Below are 18,303 nucleotides of genomic sequence, written 5' to 3'. Positions count from 1 at the left end.
CAACACCTGTGAAAACAATGGCTTAGCACTGTGCTCAGGTCTTGGGCCTGTGGTGTGTGTAACTTTCTCCTACAGAGAAAACAGGGGAGTCTTCTCCTCAGTGGTCCCCAAATGATGATCGATTGTGAGGCAGATGAGGGAAAATTCGGACAGACTCTCACAGTTCTGCAATGATAACATGGCTGTAGCTGAGTTACACTTACCACATCAGTAATTCCCACTCTTCCTGCTTACAACAGGTTGAAAGCTAGTCTGGTTTACTAAAAAATCAAAGAGAAGCCAGCAGACAAGGATACCAAAATTTCAACTTTTTTTTCTTTTCATTTAGCACTCTGTATTTATCTCAGTTTCTTGTTGGTCAAGTTTGGTTTGTCATTTCCTTTGTTGCTACTTCTGCTCACCACTCACCTGGCAGGGCACTTTGGTACCAGCAGCATAATTGAAGTATTTTCCAGCAGTCAGTTTCAGGATGGTAGGAGGGAAAGCACTAGCACAGCAGTGGATTTAGAGAGACCATTTCCACAGGATGCTGGACTGGAAAGTAACTGTCTCTTCCTTTTAGCTGCTGCAAGTGGAGGCTCTTTCCTGCTCAACAGTGTGGTGTGAAGTACTGTAAAGGTGCTGTGTGTGAAATGCAGCATCTTTACACTTAAAACAAAGGGGGATCTCCTTTATTGATTGCTGCTTGTTGTGCTGTGCAGGCAGCTCCCCCTTGGCAGAGGAGCTGTGTGAAGAGGCAGGTTCAGCAAAGTGGTGTCCCCAGGTCAGAGCTCACCACAGCACCACTGGAGCTGCTGAGGCTTTACCCCTCCCCAGCTGGCTTCTGAGCACACAGCACTGCTCTTTGTCTTTTGATTCATAAACTTTTGATTTATAGAGACCCTGCAATGGCAAGCAGACCTAGTCTGCTTAGGGGGATATTTCATGAACTACTTAGGAAGTTTATAAAACAGACTCTCTAGATTATGGAGCAAGGGGGTATCTGTTTTGTAAGGAACATGTTATGAAATGAATTTGTCTCTAGGCCTAACTTAATTATTTTAATGATCCCACTGGTGGTTGTTGTAGGTGTCTTTCCGTGTGCATATTGTGACCTACATGCTTGTGATCATTTGTGAAATCTAAAGATTTAAAAATACATTGGACCTTTCTACTTCCTTGCCTCCTTCCACTAAAATAAATGGGGGTGGTTTGGATATTGGTGTGTTGGGCCAGGTCTCTGTTCCAGTGAAGTCAATGAGAGTTTTACTGTAATAAGCTTAAATGAAAACAAGCTCTATTGTTTTAGAAAATGAGCCTAAGGATAGACCTGGCCAAAATAATCCTTGTCCTCTGTGGGGTTACACCAGGGCTGGAGGTGGTGTGCTGTGTGGTGAGGAGTTCCAGAACCTGGGCACTGCAGTCAGGAGCTGCTGCTGGGTGCCCACAGTGCTCTGAGGGTGTAAAACCAGCAGCCAGGTGAGCACAAGGTGTCCTGCCCTTCCAGGTGCGTGCACAAACCCCTCCTGCCCTTCCTAAAGATGTGACTCTGCTGGTTTTGAAGGAGTTCCATTAAATTTGTGTCTGTATAACTGAAATCCAAATTAATCTATTCAGGGGTTAATGAAATCCTGAAGAACAAAGTGCATTTTTAAACAGAAGAAGTATGCAGGCATGCAAACACAGATTCAGATGCGAGAGCAGAGGGGAGCTGGATCTCTGGAGCACAGAGTTACAAGCTGGTGTGGAGGATGCCAGGCAGGAGCTGATGCAGGCTGTGCCCTGTGCTGCTGTTACCCCATGAACTCTGCTAAGTTCTTGTTGTGTGAGATGTAATAAATTGATGAGCACAGCAAGGCCTGGCAGTACCTCAGCTTGTTCCCTTGTGCTGTCCTGACACTGAATGCATGATCTGATGGCAGGGACAGGCATTGTCAGTCACTCTCATGGCTGCTGTCACTGCACTGGTACAGAATTACACCAGCCTGGTGCCTTTCCTAATCTGAATTTACAGATTAAATTCTGCAGCTTCTGGGAGAGGCTGCAGAGCTGGAATAAAATTCCAGAGTTACAAACTCACTTCTCCATGCTCTGTCCACCAGACTGCCTAGTCCTTCATCTCAGCTGCTGATTAGCATGCACTTCATTCTTTTGATGCTTAAAAATGAAATGACATCTGTAAAAACTTTACAGGGGTTTGTTTTGACCTGACTTGCTCTCACTTGAAACTCAGGCAGGCAGGACAGCTCTGAGCTTCACAGTTGTGCTTGGTTGTGCTCCTTCCTGATGCAGGCAGGACAGCTGTGCCAGGGCTGGGCAGAGGCAGAGAGAGGAGTGTGCTGCTCACCTGTGCTGTGCTAAATCGTGTTCAAAGGCCAAAATTGCTGCTTTTTACCTGCTGAGGGTCGCATAAAGCAAAACCTGGGCGAGTCCTGCAGGTGGCTGCTGGGGAGTTACTGTGCAGTGACTTCCTTGTGGAATTTTGCCCCTTCCTTTGCACCATTCCTCGTGGCCAGAGGCAGAAGGGATCAGCTGGTGAGCTCTGGTGGAAGCTGAGCTTTGCACCATGAGGCACTGAGGGAAGGGCACGGGGCAGGCTCCTGTCTCTGCTCCCTCCTGATGGAGAGCAGCTGCTGCTGCTGCTTCAGGTAACTCATTTAGGTCTGGAGACACTTTGGCAGCAGCAAATCTCTCTTGAGAAAGTGGACAATGAAAACCAGGGACTCTCTTTAACCTCTTTGGTGTCCTACTGTGTTAGACCAAGGATTTGTACCAGTGCAATTCACACCAAGGGCTGCAGCTTTGGCATTTGGGGAATGCAGACTGAGCTCTGCCCCTGCCAAACCCACCATGGGCAGATTGGGGTAGGGGAGCTCCATGGGAACCAGCACAGGACAGTGGAGAAACTGGGTCCTCTGCTTGTGCCAGGGCTGTCTTGGAGGGAATGAGGGCTGGATTTTGGCCAGTAATACATAAGATTGGTGCTGAATGAGGAAAAAATTCAGTGACTGCTCTTTAGTCTTATGGAGGGGGGATGATAAAGCTTGGAGTTAATACCAGTTTCAAACATATTTCTCCTTTGTTTCACATCCAATTGTATTCTGTTTGCAGGCATGAGGGTTAAATTGGGGGCCTGCTTCTGCTTCCAGTTAAATCAGAGGATGGTTTGGCCTTGACTTCACTGGAACCAGAATCAAACCCATGACCAGAGTATTTGTATTTAAGAATGAACCTCTCACCGTCACATAAGAAAGTCAGGTTCAGCTTCCAGTAGCTCATCAGAACTCAACAGTGAAGAGTTTACTTATTATTTTAAAGTTTTTGATGAGCTTAATTTTGCAGGGCAGGTGTCCTCTGTGCAGCAGGTGCATGGCTGTCTCCTGCCTGGGTGGGGGTTCCTGTAGCGCCTAGATGGGGGCTCCTTTTTTTGGGAATGTGGCTGTGGGGTGGGCTCCTCCCAGCAGACATGGTGGTGTGTTGCTTCCTGTCTGTCCCTGCTCTCCAGCTGCAGGAGTGAAAAACCTGCTGGAAATTCCTCTTTGTTTCTGCTCATCTGCCAATGCTCAGGCTCAGCAGCAAAAAACGTACACAAATCTTCCTGCTTGGTGTGGCTCCATGGGCCTTGGGGATTGTTTTCCCTTCAAAATAGCTTTTTAACCAGTTGTTCTTGATGTCTTGAGCTTCTTTAAATGGACTCTAGGAAAAATACATTGGTTACAGATTAATCAAAAGCTGGAATAAACATTATTCATTCATCATTTGAAGTGTGATAACAAAGTATGGATAGAGGGAGCTGGATGCAACTTCCCAAGCACACACATGCCTGGAGAGAAGCAGGAGCAGTGCCTGGGAGCCCTGCAGTGCCTGCTCCAGAGCAGGGGCTGCTGTCAGCTGGGCTGGGGTGGGCAGCACTCTACTGCAGCAGCTTTACACCCTGGCACTGGGCAAAATCAGCGTCACTTTTGTCCTCAGCTCAGGGGAGCTCACAAGGATGGGCTGCAGGAAAAGCAAATGGAGCAAGAATGTCAGACAGGCTGGGTTCTTTCCAAATTATTGTCAACAGCAGGAGAGCTGCACCAACTTAGTGGAACAAGCAAATGTCCAAGCACAGGGGCAGCTGCTTGTCAGCAGAAAGCTGATTTATCAGAGCCCAGAGAGACTGGAATCATTCCTGTTCACAGCACTGGGAGTGTCCCAGCAGCACAGGCCAGCGTGGGCACCAGGGTCACCCCTGGCTGTCCCTGCTCTGCCCAGGTGATGCAGAGTCCTGTGAATCTGGAAATAAAGGAGATAATCAGAGGAAAACCCTGCTCAGCTTTGTGCCTGGGATCAGGAGTGAAGGTCTGTGACCCCAGCAGGCTGGACACTGCAGCTGTGTGTGTGAGCAGTGTGTACCAGAGGCAGTGCTGGTGCTGGGTGTCACCATTTGTGCTCTGTAAAAGGTTCTGAAGCCCTGGAGTCAATAGATCCCTCTTTCCCCAGCTGGAATGCCCTGGTTTCACAGCACCCACACATGCAAAAGATGTGGAGGGCCAGACTCACACCCTGAAAGGGAAATGAGCTCCGTTTGAAATTTTCCCTGCCTTCACTGAGTCTCAGTGGGAGTTTCACTGTTGACTATAACAAGCAGGATTGAGCCCATTTATATTATAATAAAACCAGTGTCTGCATGTCCTCAGCCTCCCAGCATGCCCAGCTCTACTGGGCTGCTGGTCATGGAAGCAATGTCCAGATTTAGTCAGATTGAAAATCTCAGTGAAATACTGAATTATCCTCCACTGGAAGCTACAGAAAGGAGAGCAGCAAGAGAGAGCTGGTGTTTGGTGAGCCCTGCCCTCACCAGGGCTCCGTGATTAGGGGAGAGGGATGGTTAAAGGAATAGCAAGAAAAGACTTGTACAGGCAGGAATGTTTTATTTGAAATTTGTATCTTCTCATGTATTAACAACTTCATTTTCTTGAGTGCCTGCAACTCCCACAGAGTTTGAGCTGCAATGCGGTTCTTGCAGGATTGGGACCTTTGGAAAACCTTTGCAAGACTAAGATGCTAGTTTTGAGTTTTGGTTTAAATTAAAGAATTTTTGTTCTGAGTTTATTTTCCTGACCAATATTTAGTGTAAATTATGTGTTGAGAAAACATGAGAGGCCCAGAATCCTCACAGGCCTCAAATCAGAGCTGCAGGAGCAATGGCATAATAGAGGATACAATATAAATTTATATTAATGTTTTTAATCTTCCCCAACTATTTAGGCAGAAGTTCAATTAGAATGAAGTAAAAGGCACAAGGAGGGAAAAAATAGCCTATATATAGCATATAACAGAATGTTGTACTGGAAAAAATCAGTAACACCAGAAATCCAGCTAGCATTCTTCTTTAGTTTGAAGTGTAAGCCCACAATTTAAAATAAAGAGAGGTAGATGGATATTACCTGCAGTGTAGTTGCTGGATCTCAGAGTATTTCATTGAAAGAACAATACTCAGCTCCTACCCTGAACACATCCTGTGTTTCGAAGGCTCACATTATTTGGTGATTTTATTAAAAACATGCAAGTCAGGCAGGCTGCTGTCACTGTCCCCAGCCAGCTGGTGCTTGTTGGGAGCAGGGTGGCAGAGCTGGCCTGTCCTGCAGTCACAGCAGCCTCTGTGGGGCTGGGCTGCCCTGGCTGCTCACACCTGATGTGCTCAGAGCCCTGCTCTGGCCACGGCTGCTCCAGAGCAACTCAAACAGAACAAACCATGGGAATTGGAGGCTTAAGCATCATAAATCATGGGAGGCTCTTTGTCCCTGTCCCTGGTGCCAGAGATGAACAAGCCATGTCAGTGGCAGGTAGGGAACTTGTAATGAAGAAATGCCAATTGTTCCTGTATCTGAAAGTTCAGTTTTTCCCCTTGTTGAACACAGCAAATGCTTTTCATCACTGCTGAGTTAAACAGGTGTGGTGGGATGCTGATGTGTGTGTAGCAAAAGGTCTCTGTCCTGTGTGTGTATCTGCTTCCCTTACCTGTGGATTTAGGCATGCGCCAAATTAAATTAGAGGATTTGTGATACAGCAATTAATGTACTAGAAATGTTCGTTTAGTGAAGTATTTTCATGGCTGTTAACACACTAAAATAGACAGACTCTTAAATAAGGCAAGCTGGAGTCATCAGCCTGAGGAAGGGCTGTGTCCTGCCCCATTGCTCATAGCTGAGCTGAACTCTGCTCCTGCTGGGCACCCACAGGCCAGGAGGGAAACTGGGGATGAGAGACCATGCTGGGGGCCTGATCCCACCAGCAGGTCAAGGGCTTAGGGTTAATGCCCCTGAAAACCTGGGGAGAATGAAGAGTTTATGGCAATCTCAATTCCCTTGTATTTGGTCTGCTCGTGGTGATTGTCTGAGCCCTCCTCCTCCTCCTCCTCCTCTTCCTCCTCCTCCTCCTCCTGCTCCTCCTCCTCCTCCCCGTTGGGATGTGGCTGAAGGGATACAGGGCCAGAGTGGCTCCTGACTACCAAGGGAATTTTTTCATTCAGGAAAAGACACAAACTTCTCTGCCTGGGATAATGTTTCCACTTCCTTGTCTCACCTGCTAATTTATGTCATTGATACTGTTTCTACAAGTTAAGTGTAGTGCATCAGACTATGAATACACACACATTTCCAGGAAGTTATATATCAAAGTCATCTGCTAAAGTGTCTTAAATGTGTAGATAGGCTGTAAATAGCAAGCAATCTCTTACCTTTACCATGAATTCTTTGTGGTATCTCAAAAATAATAGGTAATTTCCACTTCAGTGGATTTTATTACCTGTTGCTCCAGTGGACTTTAATTGACAGTAACAGTGAACAGAAAACAGAATTGTCCATGGCTTGGTTTTAACTACAAAAGCCATTCTATACCTAATTTTGCTTTTTTAGTGATGGCATAGAAAGAAGAAAGAAAATCCTCCCAGAGCTTCCTAAGAATGATTCTGCATGGTAGATTATAATGTTCTTTATGGATTATTGACTTTTAAAAATACATGTTGATACTATACAGACTAGCTCTGATCTGTAACAAAAATAGATATCGTAGCCTGAACAGCAAAATATGAAGTATTAAATGTAGGCAATAGATCCTGCAGTTCCTTCAGGTGCTCAGTGGTTAATGAGTGTAATATCCTGCAGAAGCATGGCAAAGTGAGCATATGGCTCAAAAACTCCTGTGGCATTCCAGGATCAGCACTGGGAGGCAGGAGCAGGAGGTTACAGGAATTGGAGATGGATAAACTCGAACCTTGAGAGTTCCCTCCTTGTAGTGAGCTGACCCTGGCTGGACTCCAGGCACCCCCAAAGCTGCTCTCCCACCCCTCCACAGCTGGACAGGCACAGAAAACACAGTGAAGGTTCATGAGTTAAAGACCAGGAGAGATCACTCAGGAAATACCATCAAAGGCAAAACAGGCTGGAATTAGAGGCATTAATTGGATTTATTTCTAACAAACTCAGAGCAGGATAATGAGAAGTAAAATAAACCCTTCCCCCAATGGCACAGGGAGACAGGGAATGGGGCTTTTGGTCAGTCCCTCCCCCAGAGCATCTTCTCTGCAGTGCTGTGGGGTCCCTTCCACAGGGGAGTTCTGCAGGAACTTCTCCAGCTTGGCTCCATCTCAGGAGCAGCAGCTCTCAGTGCCCTGCTGCAGCCTGAGTGCCTCCCAGGGCACACAGCCCTCCCAGACCTGCTGGGATGGGTCTGTCTGTCTGTGCAGGGGTGCAGTGCCCAAGGACAGGCTGCCCCAGCCTGGGAACAGGGCCCCTCTGTCCCCTGGGTCTGCCACAGGGTCACAGCCTCAGCCAGGGATGCCCTGCTCTGATGTGGGCACCTCCCCAGGGCTGGGGATGGATCTCTGCATCCCCCTGGATCCCCATTCCCTGGGGGTGGATCTCTGCATCCCCCATGGATCCCCATTCCCTGTGGGTGAATCTCTGCATCCCCCTGGATCCCCATTCCCTGTGGGTGGATCTCTGCATCCCCCTGGATCCCCATTCCCTGGGGGTGGATCTCTGCATCCCCCTGGATCCCCAGGGCTGCAGGGCACAGCTGTCTCCCCGTGGTCTCACCCTGGCTGCAGAGGAACCCCAGCTCTGGCCCCTGGAGCACCTCCTGTCCCTCCTTCCCCCCTGCCCCTGGTGTCTCCAGGTTGTTTCCCTCACATGTTCTCACCCTGCTCTTCTCTGGCCACAATTACAGCTGTGCAATAACTTTTTAATCTTTTTCAATCTGTAATCACAGAGATGTTTCCACCATTGCTAATTGGCCCAGCATTGGCCAGAGGTCCATCAGCCTTTGAGCTGCCAGGGGTTGGCTCTGCCAGACACTGAGGAAGCTTCTGGAAGCTCCTCAGAGAAGCCACCCCTGGAGCCCCTGTGCTGCCAAAGCTGGGCCATGCCAACCCAATGCACCCCTCCCCTTGTGCTGAGGCTGGGCCATACTGCTTCATGCTCTTGTTTAAAATGGAGGTTTTGGTATCCCAGTGTTGTCCTCCCAGGTCAGTTTTGGTTTGGACATGTGTGGTAGCTCGCTGTGTCCTCAGGAGTGACACTGTGGGGCTGAGTGCAGCTGTGGGGCACTGGCACTGGGCCTGCCTTGCTGAAGGGTGGGTGAGGAGGAGGAGGAGGAGCTGGGTCAGGGTGGGGTGACCATGGAGTGGGGGGGACCTTGGTGCCTGCACTGACCTGGGGCTGGGAGCTGGTCCCTGCTCTGGAACCTGCCAGAAGCTCCTTTGGGGCACCTCTCTGTGCCCTCAGGCCCCGGGGCTGCCTGGATGCCACATTTGCAGAGCAGCAGTCCATACCCAAAGTTTAACACCCAGGCTCTCACACACACAGTTTTCCCTCATCGCTGTCCAAACAAAAGATGCTTAAAATTCTCCCCAGCCAAAACACCCTGCAGGCCAAGCACAGCCCCTGCAGCAGTCCCAGGGGTGAAGATGTCCTGGATTGAAGGGGAAGCTGCAGGGTGAAGCCTCCCAGGGCCCCTGCAGCACAGGGCAGCCAGGCTGGGTGGGCACTGACCCTGCTGCAGCCCCTGCCTCTCCTCAGTGCTGCTTCCCTCAGCTGCACAAGGGCCCAGAATCACTGCAGGGAGCAGGGAGGGGAGGTGTGGCACAACTGGCACACCAATTGTAGCTGAAGGTTTAAACTGAGGCAGATCAGAGGACCTCCTGCAGGCAGATGTAACTTCCAGCCGCGTTCCTCAGTGCTCGGGGCGTGAGGGAGCTTGTGTCCTGGCAGGGCCTCCCACCCCTCTCTGAACTCATGCCAGGCCAGAGGGCAAGTGATACCCATCTGCTGGGTTATCCCTGTCCTCCCCTGGCCAGCCTGGCCTGCTTTTCAGACAGCCTGGCTGGTTTAAGGCACCTCCCTGGGAGTGCTTTCCCCATTCTGCTTTGCTTTGCTGGGAACTTGTGCACAAATCCAAACAGTTCTGTGGAAATAATGGAAACAGGAGAAGCGCTGCTGGGGAGGCCTGACAGCACTGCCCACTGCCCACCCAGCCTGGGCTGCTCCAGCTGGGCTGTGGCAGTGCCAGCAGAGAGCTGGCACAGCCCTTGAGAGGCTTTCACACAGTGCTTTCCTGTCGGGCCTCTGGCTGCTCAGAGTGACCCTGAGATGTGTCGGAAAGTCTCTTTTCCCAGCCCAGTGCTCGAAGAAGCAGTCAGGGCTCTTCAGTTCTCGGTCTCAAGGTTGTTTATTGTTTCTTATCTATAAAATTCTTTCTCCTGCCCTGCCGAGGTCCGTCCAGCAGGACAGTTCCAGGCACTCTGCCTGCCCCCAGGGCAGTGTTATGTCTTTATACTAAAAACTACATGTACAATATTTACAATTACTTCCCAATACCTATCACCTGTGTTAGACAGTGAGCTTCTACTCTAAACCAATCTGTAAGTGCCAACATCACAGCAGAAGGAGGCCAAGAAGAAGAAGGAGAAAGGCTGGACATGCCCAGATCCCTCCATCTTGCCCCTCTGAATCCCCATTCTAAAAACCCCAAAATATACTTTTTCACCTTGTGGTAAATTCACTATCATTCTACTTAATTTGTCATGGCTTGCAGATCTTCATCCAAGATTGGTAACTTGCTCCAAGGGTCATAATCAAACCACAGGGGCATCTTGGGCTCTGTGCCAGGGTCTCTGAGCCCCCTGGCAGGGGTCCTGGCAGTCCAGGACAGCCAGAGGGATGTGCTGGGTGCTGACACTGCCCCAGCAGTGTGTGCCTTGTGACAGGACAGGGAGCAGGCTGCTGAGAGACCCAGCTGTGTGAGCAGCAGTGCCAGACACAGAGTGAGGCCTGTCAAGCACCTCTGCTCCAATTCATGGCATTTTTTTCTCTTCCAAGCAGATAACAGTATCTATCCTACCCACCTTGAGCAAATATTTGAGAGATAAGCAGCACTGTTTGTGCTCAGCAGCAAGGACTGGACTCTGCTCAGCCCCGGGGATGCTTTGCTGCTGTGTCCTGCAGGGCAGGTTCAGGTCATGCTCAGTGTCCCACCTCTAAACAGCCCTGTTCTCCCCTTCTGTGGCATTTCCCACAGCCAGGCCCCCTCTAACCAGCCCTGTTCTCCCTCTCTGTGGCATTTCCCACAGCCACCTCCTCCTCCTGCAGCTCTTAACCCCAAAGCCAAGCACAGCTGAGAGCCCCCATAAAGCCCAGGGAGCTCTGCAGAGCTCGCTGTGTTTGCCCTGGGGGCAGGAGGGCACACACAGGGCAGGTCCAGCAGGGAGGACCCTGTGTGCAGGACAGACCCACCACGTTTGCAGGACCCACAGACAGGCATTTCTGTCTTCTCCCCCTGTCCTCCAATGGAATGAGGAAAGAGACACATTTTAGTGACAGTTTGCTGAAATGTGCGTTCCCTGCCGATTTGACATTGGGCAGAAAAAGTGTCTACAAAATCAATTTTTAATAAATGTAAACAACTGAATTATGAATGACAAGAATATCACTGAACAGTTAAATATTAATCATGTAATTACTTAAATTAATACTTTTAGTGCAATATTGTGATAGAGAGTTCTGCTTAGGCAGTGTCCCTGTGCTGGCCAGAGCAGTGACAGGGACCACAGGACACAGTGGCCCCCACAGCAGAGGTACCTGGGGTTCTTAGGGCCTCATGGTGCCACAGCCCCACTTGCTGATTGTCTCACAATAATGGGTGCTCTTCTTAAGACCTCTGGAACCAGATTTATTAGGAAAGAACTTGTATTTTCTGTTCAAAATAAAGCCATCAAGAAAACGGCTGAACTGGCCCAAACCAGAGAGCAAACTGCCCCACCCCAAAAACTTTTCTGTCCCAAAGTGCCATGAAACTCCCCAGAAGCTGTGTGTGATGTGCAGAACCACAGGTGTGCTCAGTGATGCCACAGGTGTGCTCAGTGTTGGCCTTTGGGATGACCAGAGGTGCTCTGGAGGGAGCTGGGGGTGCCAAAAGCTCTGTCTGCTTCTGAAAGGGAGCTGGGGGAGTTGCTGAAAGAGGTGATGTGTCCTGAGCTGTGTTCTGGGGCTGGACTCAGTGCCCTGCAGCCCCCTCTGTGCTCCTGCCTGCACGGGCTGGAAAATGAGTCCCCAGGATTAAGGGGGGCAGCAGCTTTCTGTAGCTACTTGCAGGCAGCACAGGGCTTCTTTCCTTGCCCAAGAAACTACAGAAAAGAATGTACTGGCACTCTTGTCCTTGTGGGTTGGCTGTCTTTGTTGTTTGTTTTTAATCTAATAAAAGAAGATCTTAATATCATGGTAAAATTGGTGCAAAGCTAGAAACTCGCCCCTCGGCGTTTTGGCGAAACATTACTGCAAATGTGAAAGCCTTTAGCAGAAACAACAAAAGCACAAAGAAACAGCAGGCATGGGAGCAACAGGATCTGTCCTCGCTCTTGGCAGAGGCAGGGAAGTGCAGCCAGCCAGGGCTGGAGGTGCCAGGCTGGACAGCAGCCCGTGTGGCTCTGGGGCAGCAGCGGAGGGCTGGGTGGGCAGCACTGCGGAGCAGGAGCTGGGAAAAGCACCTTGCTGGAAGGGCAGGAGCGAGCCAGGAGGAGGAAGAGGGGACTGGGAGGGTCTGAGCTCTGGGCAGAGGGTGTGAGCATGGCCAGGACAGCGGAGGGACACACTTGGCATCCTTAGGCTGGCAGCTGCTGGAGCTGGGCCTGCCTCAGTCTGCTCCCTGTTTGGAAATTTCATGTTGGACACAGATGATACAAGTGCTTCTAAATTAGAAAGTGAAGCATCTCTTGCTGAAGGTGGGGGTGCTGAAGGAGTGTTCATTGCTCAGACTGGCCCTTGCTGCAGATCCCCGTGCAGCCCTTTGGCCTTGTCTCCTCTCCCTGTGCCTCCTCACGGGCAGCACTGCCAGGACCATTCCTGTGTGCCATAGGCAGGGGCCTCCTCAAAGTGCCTCCTTGTCCACCAGTGCAGTGCTGGTTGCCATGACCACCCATAAAAACAACATCTTCAGGGTGACTGCTCACCAGTCTGAGCTGCAGCAGCTCCCCATGGGTTTAAACTCGCAGCACACAGTGGGTCCCTGGGGGGAGCAGCTTCCTGGGGCCGCCAGCCAGGCTGGGGCCTTATTTCTGATTGATCATCAGCACATCCATACAGTGCAAAGCCTTCCTGTCCCCCTGGTCTTGCTGACCTGCCAGCTCTGACAGCCTGAGTGCATTTTGCTCCTGGGTGAGGCATTTTGTTCTGGCCACCACTGACCCATCCACAGAGAGCTCTGTGTCCCTGTGCAGAGCACGGAGCTGCTCCTGGTCACTGTGCTCCTTCCCCCAGCTTCACACATGGACAGCAGTCCTGTCAGGAACTGTCCATTTGAGTTCATTTTGTGCTCTCCCAGCATTGCATTTTCCAGAGGACTTTTCCAGGTAGGGTTTGAGCTGGTGGAATGGGAGGAGAGGGAGCCCTTTCCACATGCAGCATTACAACATGCTGCACTGAAGTTGGTTCTTGGAACATAGCAGCCCCCTAAAATGTCAAATAAATCCTTAAACTATTCATCACTCTGTTTTTGGGGTGGCAGTTAAGTCTTTCAACACTCTGTGAGCTTCTTTCCCCAGCAGTAATTTTGCTGGTGAAGAAATACAGCTCAGGGCACTCCATAAAATGGAGCCTCAAAATTCATGTTTTGTTTTCATTACCAAAAAAATGCTTTACTACATTAAAGAGTGGCCCATTAAAATGTTGTACCCTGTTTTCTGTGCACCCTGTAGTTGTTGGCAAGCCCTGCCCTGTGCCTGTGCAGAGCAGCTTTGCCTCTGCAGACTCCAGAGAAAGGGCAGCAGAGGGGAGGAGGCTTCAGCCACAGCTCAGCTTGTTCTCATGTGAGATCTCAAAACTTCCAATAGCCATGCAAATTTACTCAGTAAATGTATGTACTGAACCTTAAGCTATCAGTGCTTCCTCTGCTTTCAGTGTATCCCAGCACAGCACATTGCCAAAGGAAATAAATTAACTGTCTGGTTCCTGGAATAAAGTGTAAGGCTGTACAAAGCAGCATGTTTAACTGTCTCGGGCAAATGGCCCTAAAATAACAGCAAAAAAGAGCACAGTGAATTACAGGAGTCTTACTGAACCTTGTGATTATATGAATGAAATGTTGCCAGGTGAACTGGATTGTATTCTCTGGTACTGTAGAAACGCTGGAGGTTGGAGAAAATGTTATAATTAGAGTTTAGGAGAGCTCTTGGTTATTCTCACAAGTAATTCAGGCTGGCTGTATGCTGGCATGGGCATGAGAGCAGGGAGCACAACCTGGAGCTTCCTCAATTAAGAGAGCAGAAAGGTTTTTTAGCAAAATTCAGTGGAGACTTACCAAGTCCAGCTTTATTTATTATTTCCACATTTTATTTAGATACAAATGGTGCATTAATAAATTTACAGCCTTATTAGCAAGTTAGAAGACCAGAGCAAGGTGCAGCTGTGGGCCAGGGCCCAGGGCACAGCAGGAGCAGCAAACCTGCCCCTTCCCAGCCCTTGGCGGGGCACTGGGGTCACTCCTGAGCTGGGCTGGGGCTGGGAGCAGGGAGGCAGCCAGGCTGGGCTGCAGCAGGGTTTGATGGGCTTGTTTTGCAGGGAAGGGCAGAGCCCTGCCCTGGTCTCAGCTCCCAGGGGATTTCCTGGGCGATTGGGAGGGCAGGCTGATAGTGAAATGCAGCCAGCTGTGGGATGGTCTCTCTGGGAAATGGAGGAGTCCTCGTGGCAGGATTATTTAAGACTGGACTTTGAAAGATGAGCCACTGTGCAGTGGGGAACAATGCTGCACTGTCAGAGAGATGGACTCAATTACTTAATAGGTCGTTGCTGTCTGTCTCCTGCGTTTTCCCTTTCAAGAACATATATTCAGCTGGGTTATTTCTCATGGGAAGACAAAGCCTTGTGAGAGGAGGCAGGCATTGGAGGGGAGAGGCTGGAGGAGCAGCAGCCAGGCAGATGCCTGGTTTGCTGTCCGTGGAGCAAGCTCTGGAAAAACCTGGAGTGGTGTGGCTGATGTGGTCCTTTGGTCCCATAATCAGCTGATTCCCTGGTCCCACAGGTCTTGCTCCCATTTTTTCCCTCACAAAACATTTGCCATGGTGCTCTCCCCCTGCCAGGCTCACCCCCAGGACTGCTGGTGGTGACACTGTGGGGCTGCGCAGGCCATTGGTTTCTGGTTTTGTGCATTGGATGGACACTGACAGCTCCATACAGCCCATCTCAGGGCCTGGGCAGCCTGGAGGTTGGAGAAGAAAGGCTTGGAGGGTGTTTGATCAGATGCCCGCCGAGCTCATGGCCAGGAACCCATCCCTGGAGCAGCCACTTGGTAGCAGGACATGGAGCACAGGGATGGGTCACAGCCAGGGACTCGTGTTCTCCCCAGGAGCCCTGTGCCTGTGTGGGGTGAGCATTCCAGCTGTGGGGTGACCATTCCAGCTGTGGGGTGAGCATTCCAGCTGTGGGGTGAGCATTCCAGCTGTGGGTGATTCTCCCAGGATCCCTGGGGTGACCATTCCAGCTGTGGGGTGACCATTCCAGCTGTGGGGTGAGCATTCCAGCTGTGGGGTGACCATTCCAGCTGTGGGGTGATCCTCCCAGGATCCCTGGGGTGAGCATTCCAGCTGTGGGGTGAGCATTCCAGAATCCCTGGGGTGAGCATTCCAGCTGTGGGGTGATCCTCCCAGGATCCCTGGGGTGAGCATTCCAGCTGTGGGGTGATCCTCCCAGGATCCCTCTGAGATGAGCATTCCAGGTGCATTCCTGGTGGGGCCCTGGCCCTGCCTGGCTGGGCAGCAGAGCCTGGCTGGTGCCAGGGCAGCCGTGGGGCTCTCAGTGCCCCCAGCCAGGGCTCCTGCCCTCCTGCACGAGTTTGTCACCAAATGAACACCCTGCATTACCTTATGCACCTTGAATTGATGCACCTAAATTGGTTGTTCTCAAGCCCCAAGGGTGTGATGAGATTTTGTCTCTTTTGCCCATTTCTTTTTCTCTTCTCTTTTTTCCAGAATAAGTCGTCTGTTTAATGGCACAGAGCCTATTGTCTTGGACAGTTTAAAGCAGCATTATTTCATTGATCGAGATGGGGAGATTTTCAGATATATATTAAGCTTCCTAAGGACATCTAAGCTACTGCTCCCAGATGACTTTAAGGTAAGGAAAGCTAGAGTCTACAATCTGTTTTTTCCTCCCGTTCTGTCATTTGTTTTGGGGCAGGTTGGTTTGTATGCTTGACCTAAACACACTTAACTAAATGTTGCTGTTTATTTGTTAGGATTTTTAGTACTTGTGTATTACACCAGGGATGCTATTATTTAATAAATGGACCAGTGGTTGTCATGGATACCGAGAAAAGTTAAACGATGGAGCTTATAGCTAAATCAGTTTTTCTAAACTAATTGTATTTTCTCACATTTTTAGCTTATTTATCAGGGTATAACAACAATTAAGAAGCAACATCAGCAACTTGCACTTAGCAGGGTTTAATGCTCAGGATCTGAAAGAAATGTTTCAAATATGATACGTAGAGGACTTGAACTGTGTAAATGTTTTTCTTGTTGGTATAAAAAAGAAACCATTAAACAAGCCCATGAGGATTTGTGTTTGACATAACCACTGCAGATGGTTTGATTTCAGGAAGTAATCAGCTCACAGTTAATGTCAAAATATTCTTGGGAGCTGGAATTGACTGGGGGCTTTTTAAGGAGCAGGACATATTTTGTGTGAAGCCATGGTGCTGTGTTTCTCTGCAGGCCCTGATTGTTTAAGGGCTCTCCTTTTGGCCTGGTTTGTTTGGCTTTGCACTTAGGAAACTTCCAACATTGCCACCCTGACGTATGAAAATTAGAAGACAAAAGTGTCCAAACTGTAGATGACAAGATTCAACAACTTATTCCAGGATGAAATGATGAATAAATTGGGATGGCAGATGGGGATCTGCTCAGTTAGGGGACGCAGAGCATTGCTGGGAAGGAAAACCCCTGCTTTCTCTGAAATGCCATTTCACTTTGTTGTACTGGCTGGGCACAGGATCCCTTGGTCAGCTGTGACTGAGTGAGTCCAAAGTGGTGGCTCTTGCTTTGGGGCAGAGCTGGTCCTGGTGCTGCCAGCTCAGCCATTCTCACCTGAGGCAGGAGGACAATCATGCCTGACCCACCGAGGGAGGGTCTGCAGCTCACATCTGCAGCACATCACAACCTGCAGGGGCAGCCTCTGGCAGTCCTGGTTGGAGCTCCAGCCCAGAGTGGCTGCCCTGAGCCCTGAGGTGTTCCTGGATGGGCTGGGGGCGAGAAAACTCTGCAGAGAAATGAGGGAAAGCCTCAAACCTGTGTGTAGTGGTGGAGCTACAGACCAGAGCAGTCCTGGGGCTGTAGGATGGATGGAGGGAAGGGTGGATGGAGAGGTGGGAGAGGCACAGGAGAGCAGCTGTGATTTGGACAGTCCAGTGGGACAGTGTGAGAAGAGGCCACACCTGAGTGCTGTGTCCAGTCTGGCCCCTCAGGTTGGGAAGGATGCTGAGATGTTTGAACACCTTCAGAGGAAGCAATGGGGCTGGAGAGGGGCTGGGAACACAAACCCTGTGAGGAACCACTGAGGGAGCTGGGGGTGCTCAGCCTGGAGGAAAGGAGACTCAGGGGTGCCCTCATCACTCTGCACAGCTCATGAAAGGTGCCTGTGCCCAGCTGGGGCTGGGCTCTTTCTCCAGCAGCACTGACAGAACCAGAGCACACAGCCTCCAGCTGCACCAAGGGAAATACAGGTTGGATATCAGGAAAAAGTTTTTCATGGAAAGAGTGATAAAGTTCGCTGCCCGGGGAGGTGGTGGAGTCCCCATCCCTGGGTGTGTTTAACAAAGCCTGGATGTGGCACTGGGTGCCAGGGTTCAGCTGAGGTGTTGGGGCTGGGTTGGACTCAATGATCTTGAAGGTCTCTTCCAGCCCAGTGATTCTGTGAATTCTGTGAACAGAGGGTAGGAGAGAAGAGAGAGGTGGTTTGAGCTGATCATGGCCTCCACCAGCACTCAGATTTCAGAGGGGCCCAGGCCCAGAAGCAGCAGGATTTGGCTGGAGCCTGGAGGGCAGAGGGTGCCCAGGGTTTGTGTGTGCAGGGCTGGGGGGCTGTGCCTGCTCAGCCCCTGCTCCCCCAGCCCTGGGCACAGGGGAGCTGCACCTCGCTCAGCTCCTCCCTGGGAGAGCTCAGAGCAAACCCCAGGCTAATGAGGGCTCAGGAACAAAGCAAAGCATTGCTAGGTGGGGAGTAACTAAATCAAAATGCATAGAAGAATGCTCTGTAAAGCTGTATTAAAACTGCACTGTAAACGGATTTAACTTCACAGAAATTGTGTAATTTTGCCAGCATGATTAAAGTGACAGAAGACAATAATCAAAGGCAGCAAATGGAATCACTTGGTGTTTCTAAATGCAAAACTCTATTTAAGGTATAAAACCTGACAGCTTTTCCAGTGAGACTTGCATTAAATGTTCTTTATGTCAAACAAAGCACTATCAAGTGTTTTGAATATTTATTAGTTTTTACCCCTTAATTTAATCAAGCAGTTTATTAGCCTCAAGGTTTAGCCAAGTTGCTTTTCAACTTGAATTGCTGCTCAGATGGTTATTTTGGAAAGTTTGGAATGTTAGTACCGCACCAGCATTATTGTGTTTGCTGTTTCAGTGTTGTTTTCAGACAAAGTTAACACTGAAATGCAGAGAAAGTGGGGTGTGTGTTCCAAGGCTAGTGATTCTTTATTATCAAGTCTGATGGTGTGTTTACAGTGAATATTAATTACACTTGCAGCTACTACTAAGACAGAACTTGAAATTGTCTCCCAGGT

General features: G+C 49.8%; 1 protein-coding gene across 2 annotated transcripts in view; it reads left to right on the top strand.

Annotated features, from left to right (window-relative positions):
- The window catches only part of KCTD15 (potassium channel tetramerization domain containing 15), a 51,977-nt gene that overhangs the window by 17,974 nt on the left and 15,700 nt on the right, over window positions 1–18,303 (top strand). For both annotated transcript variants that reach the window (XM_031063183.1, XM_031063182.1), the window contains one exon: window positions 15,479–15,623. In XM_031063183.1, coding sequence (XP_030919043.1) covers window positions 15,479–15,623 — 145 coding nt within the window. The remainder of the gene's footprint in view (window positions 1–15,478; window positions 15,624–18,303) is intronic.

Source organism: Geospiza fortis, unplaced genomic scaffold (genome assembly GCF_000277835.1).
Source record: "Geospiza fortis unplaced genomic scaffold, GeoFor_1.0 scaffold383, whole genome shotgun sequence".
Lineage (NCBI taxonomy): Eukaryota > Metazoa > Chordata > Aves > Passeriformes > Thraupidae > Geospiza > Geospiza fortis.
This window is presented reverse-complemented; position numbering and strand designations above follow the sequence as displayed.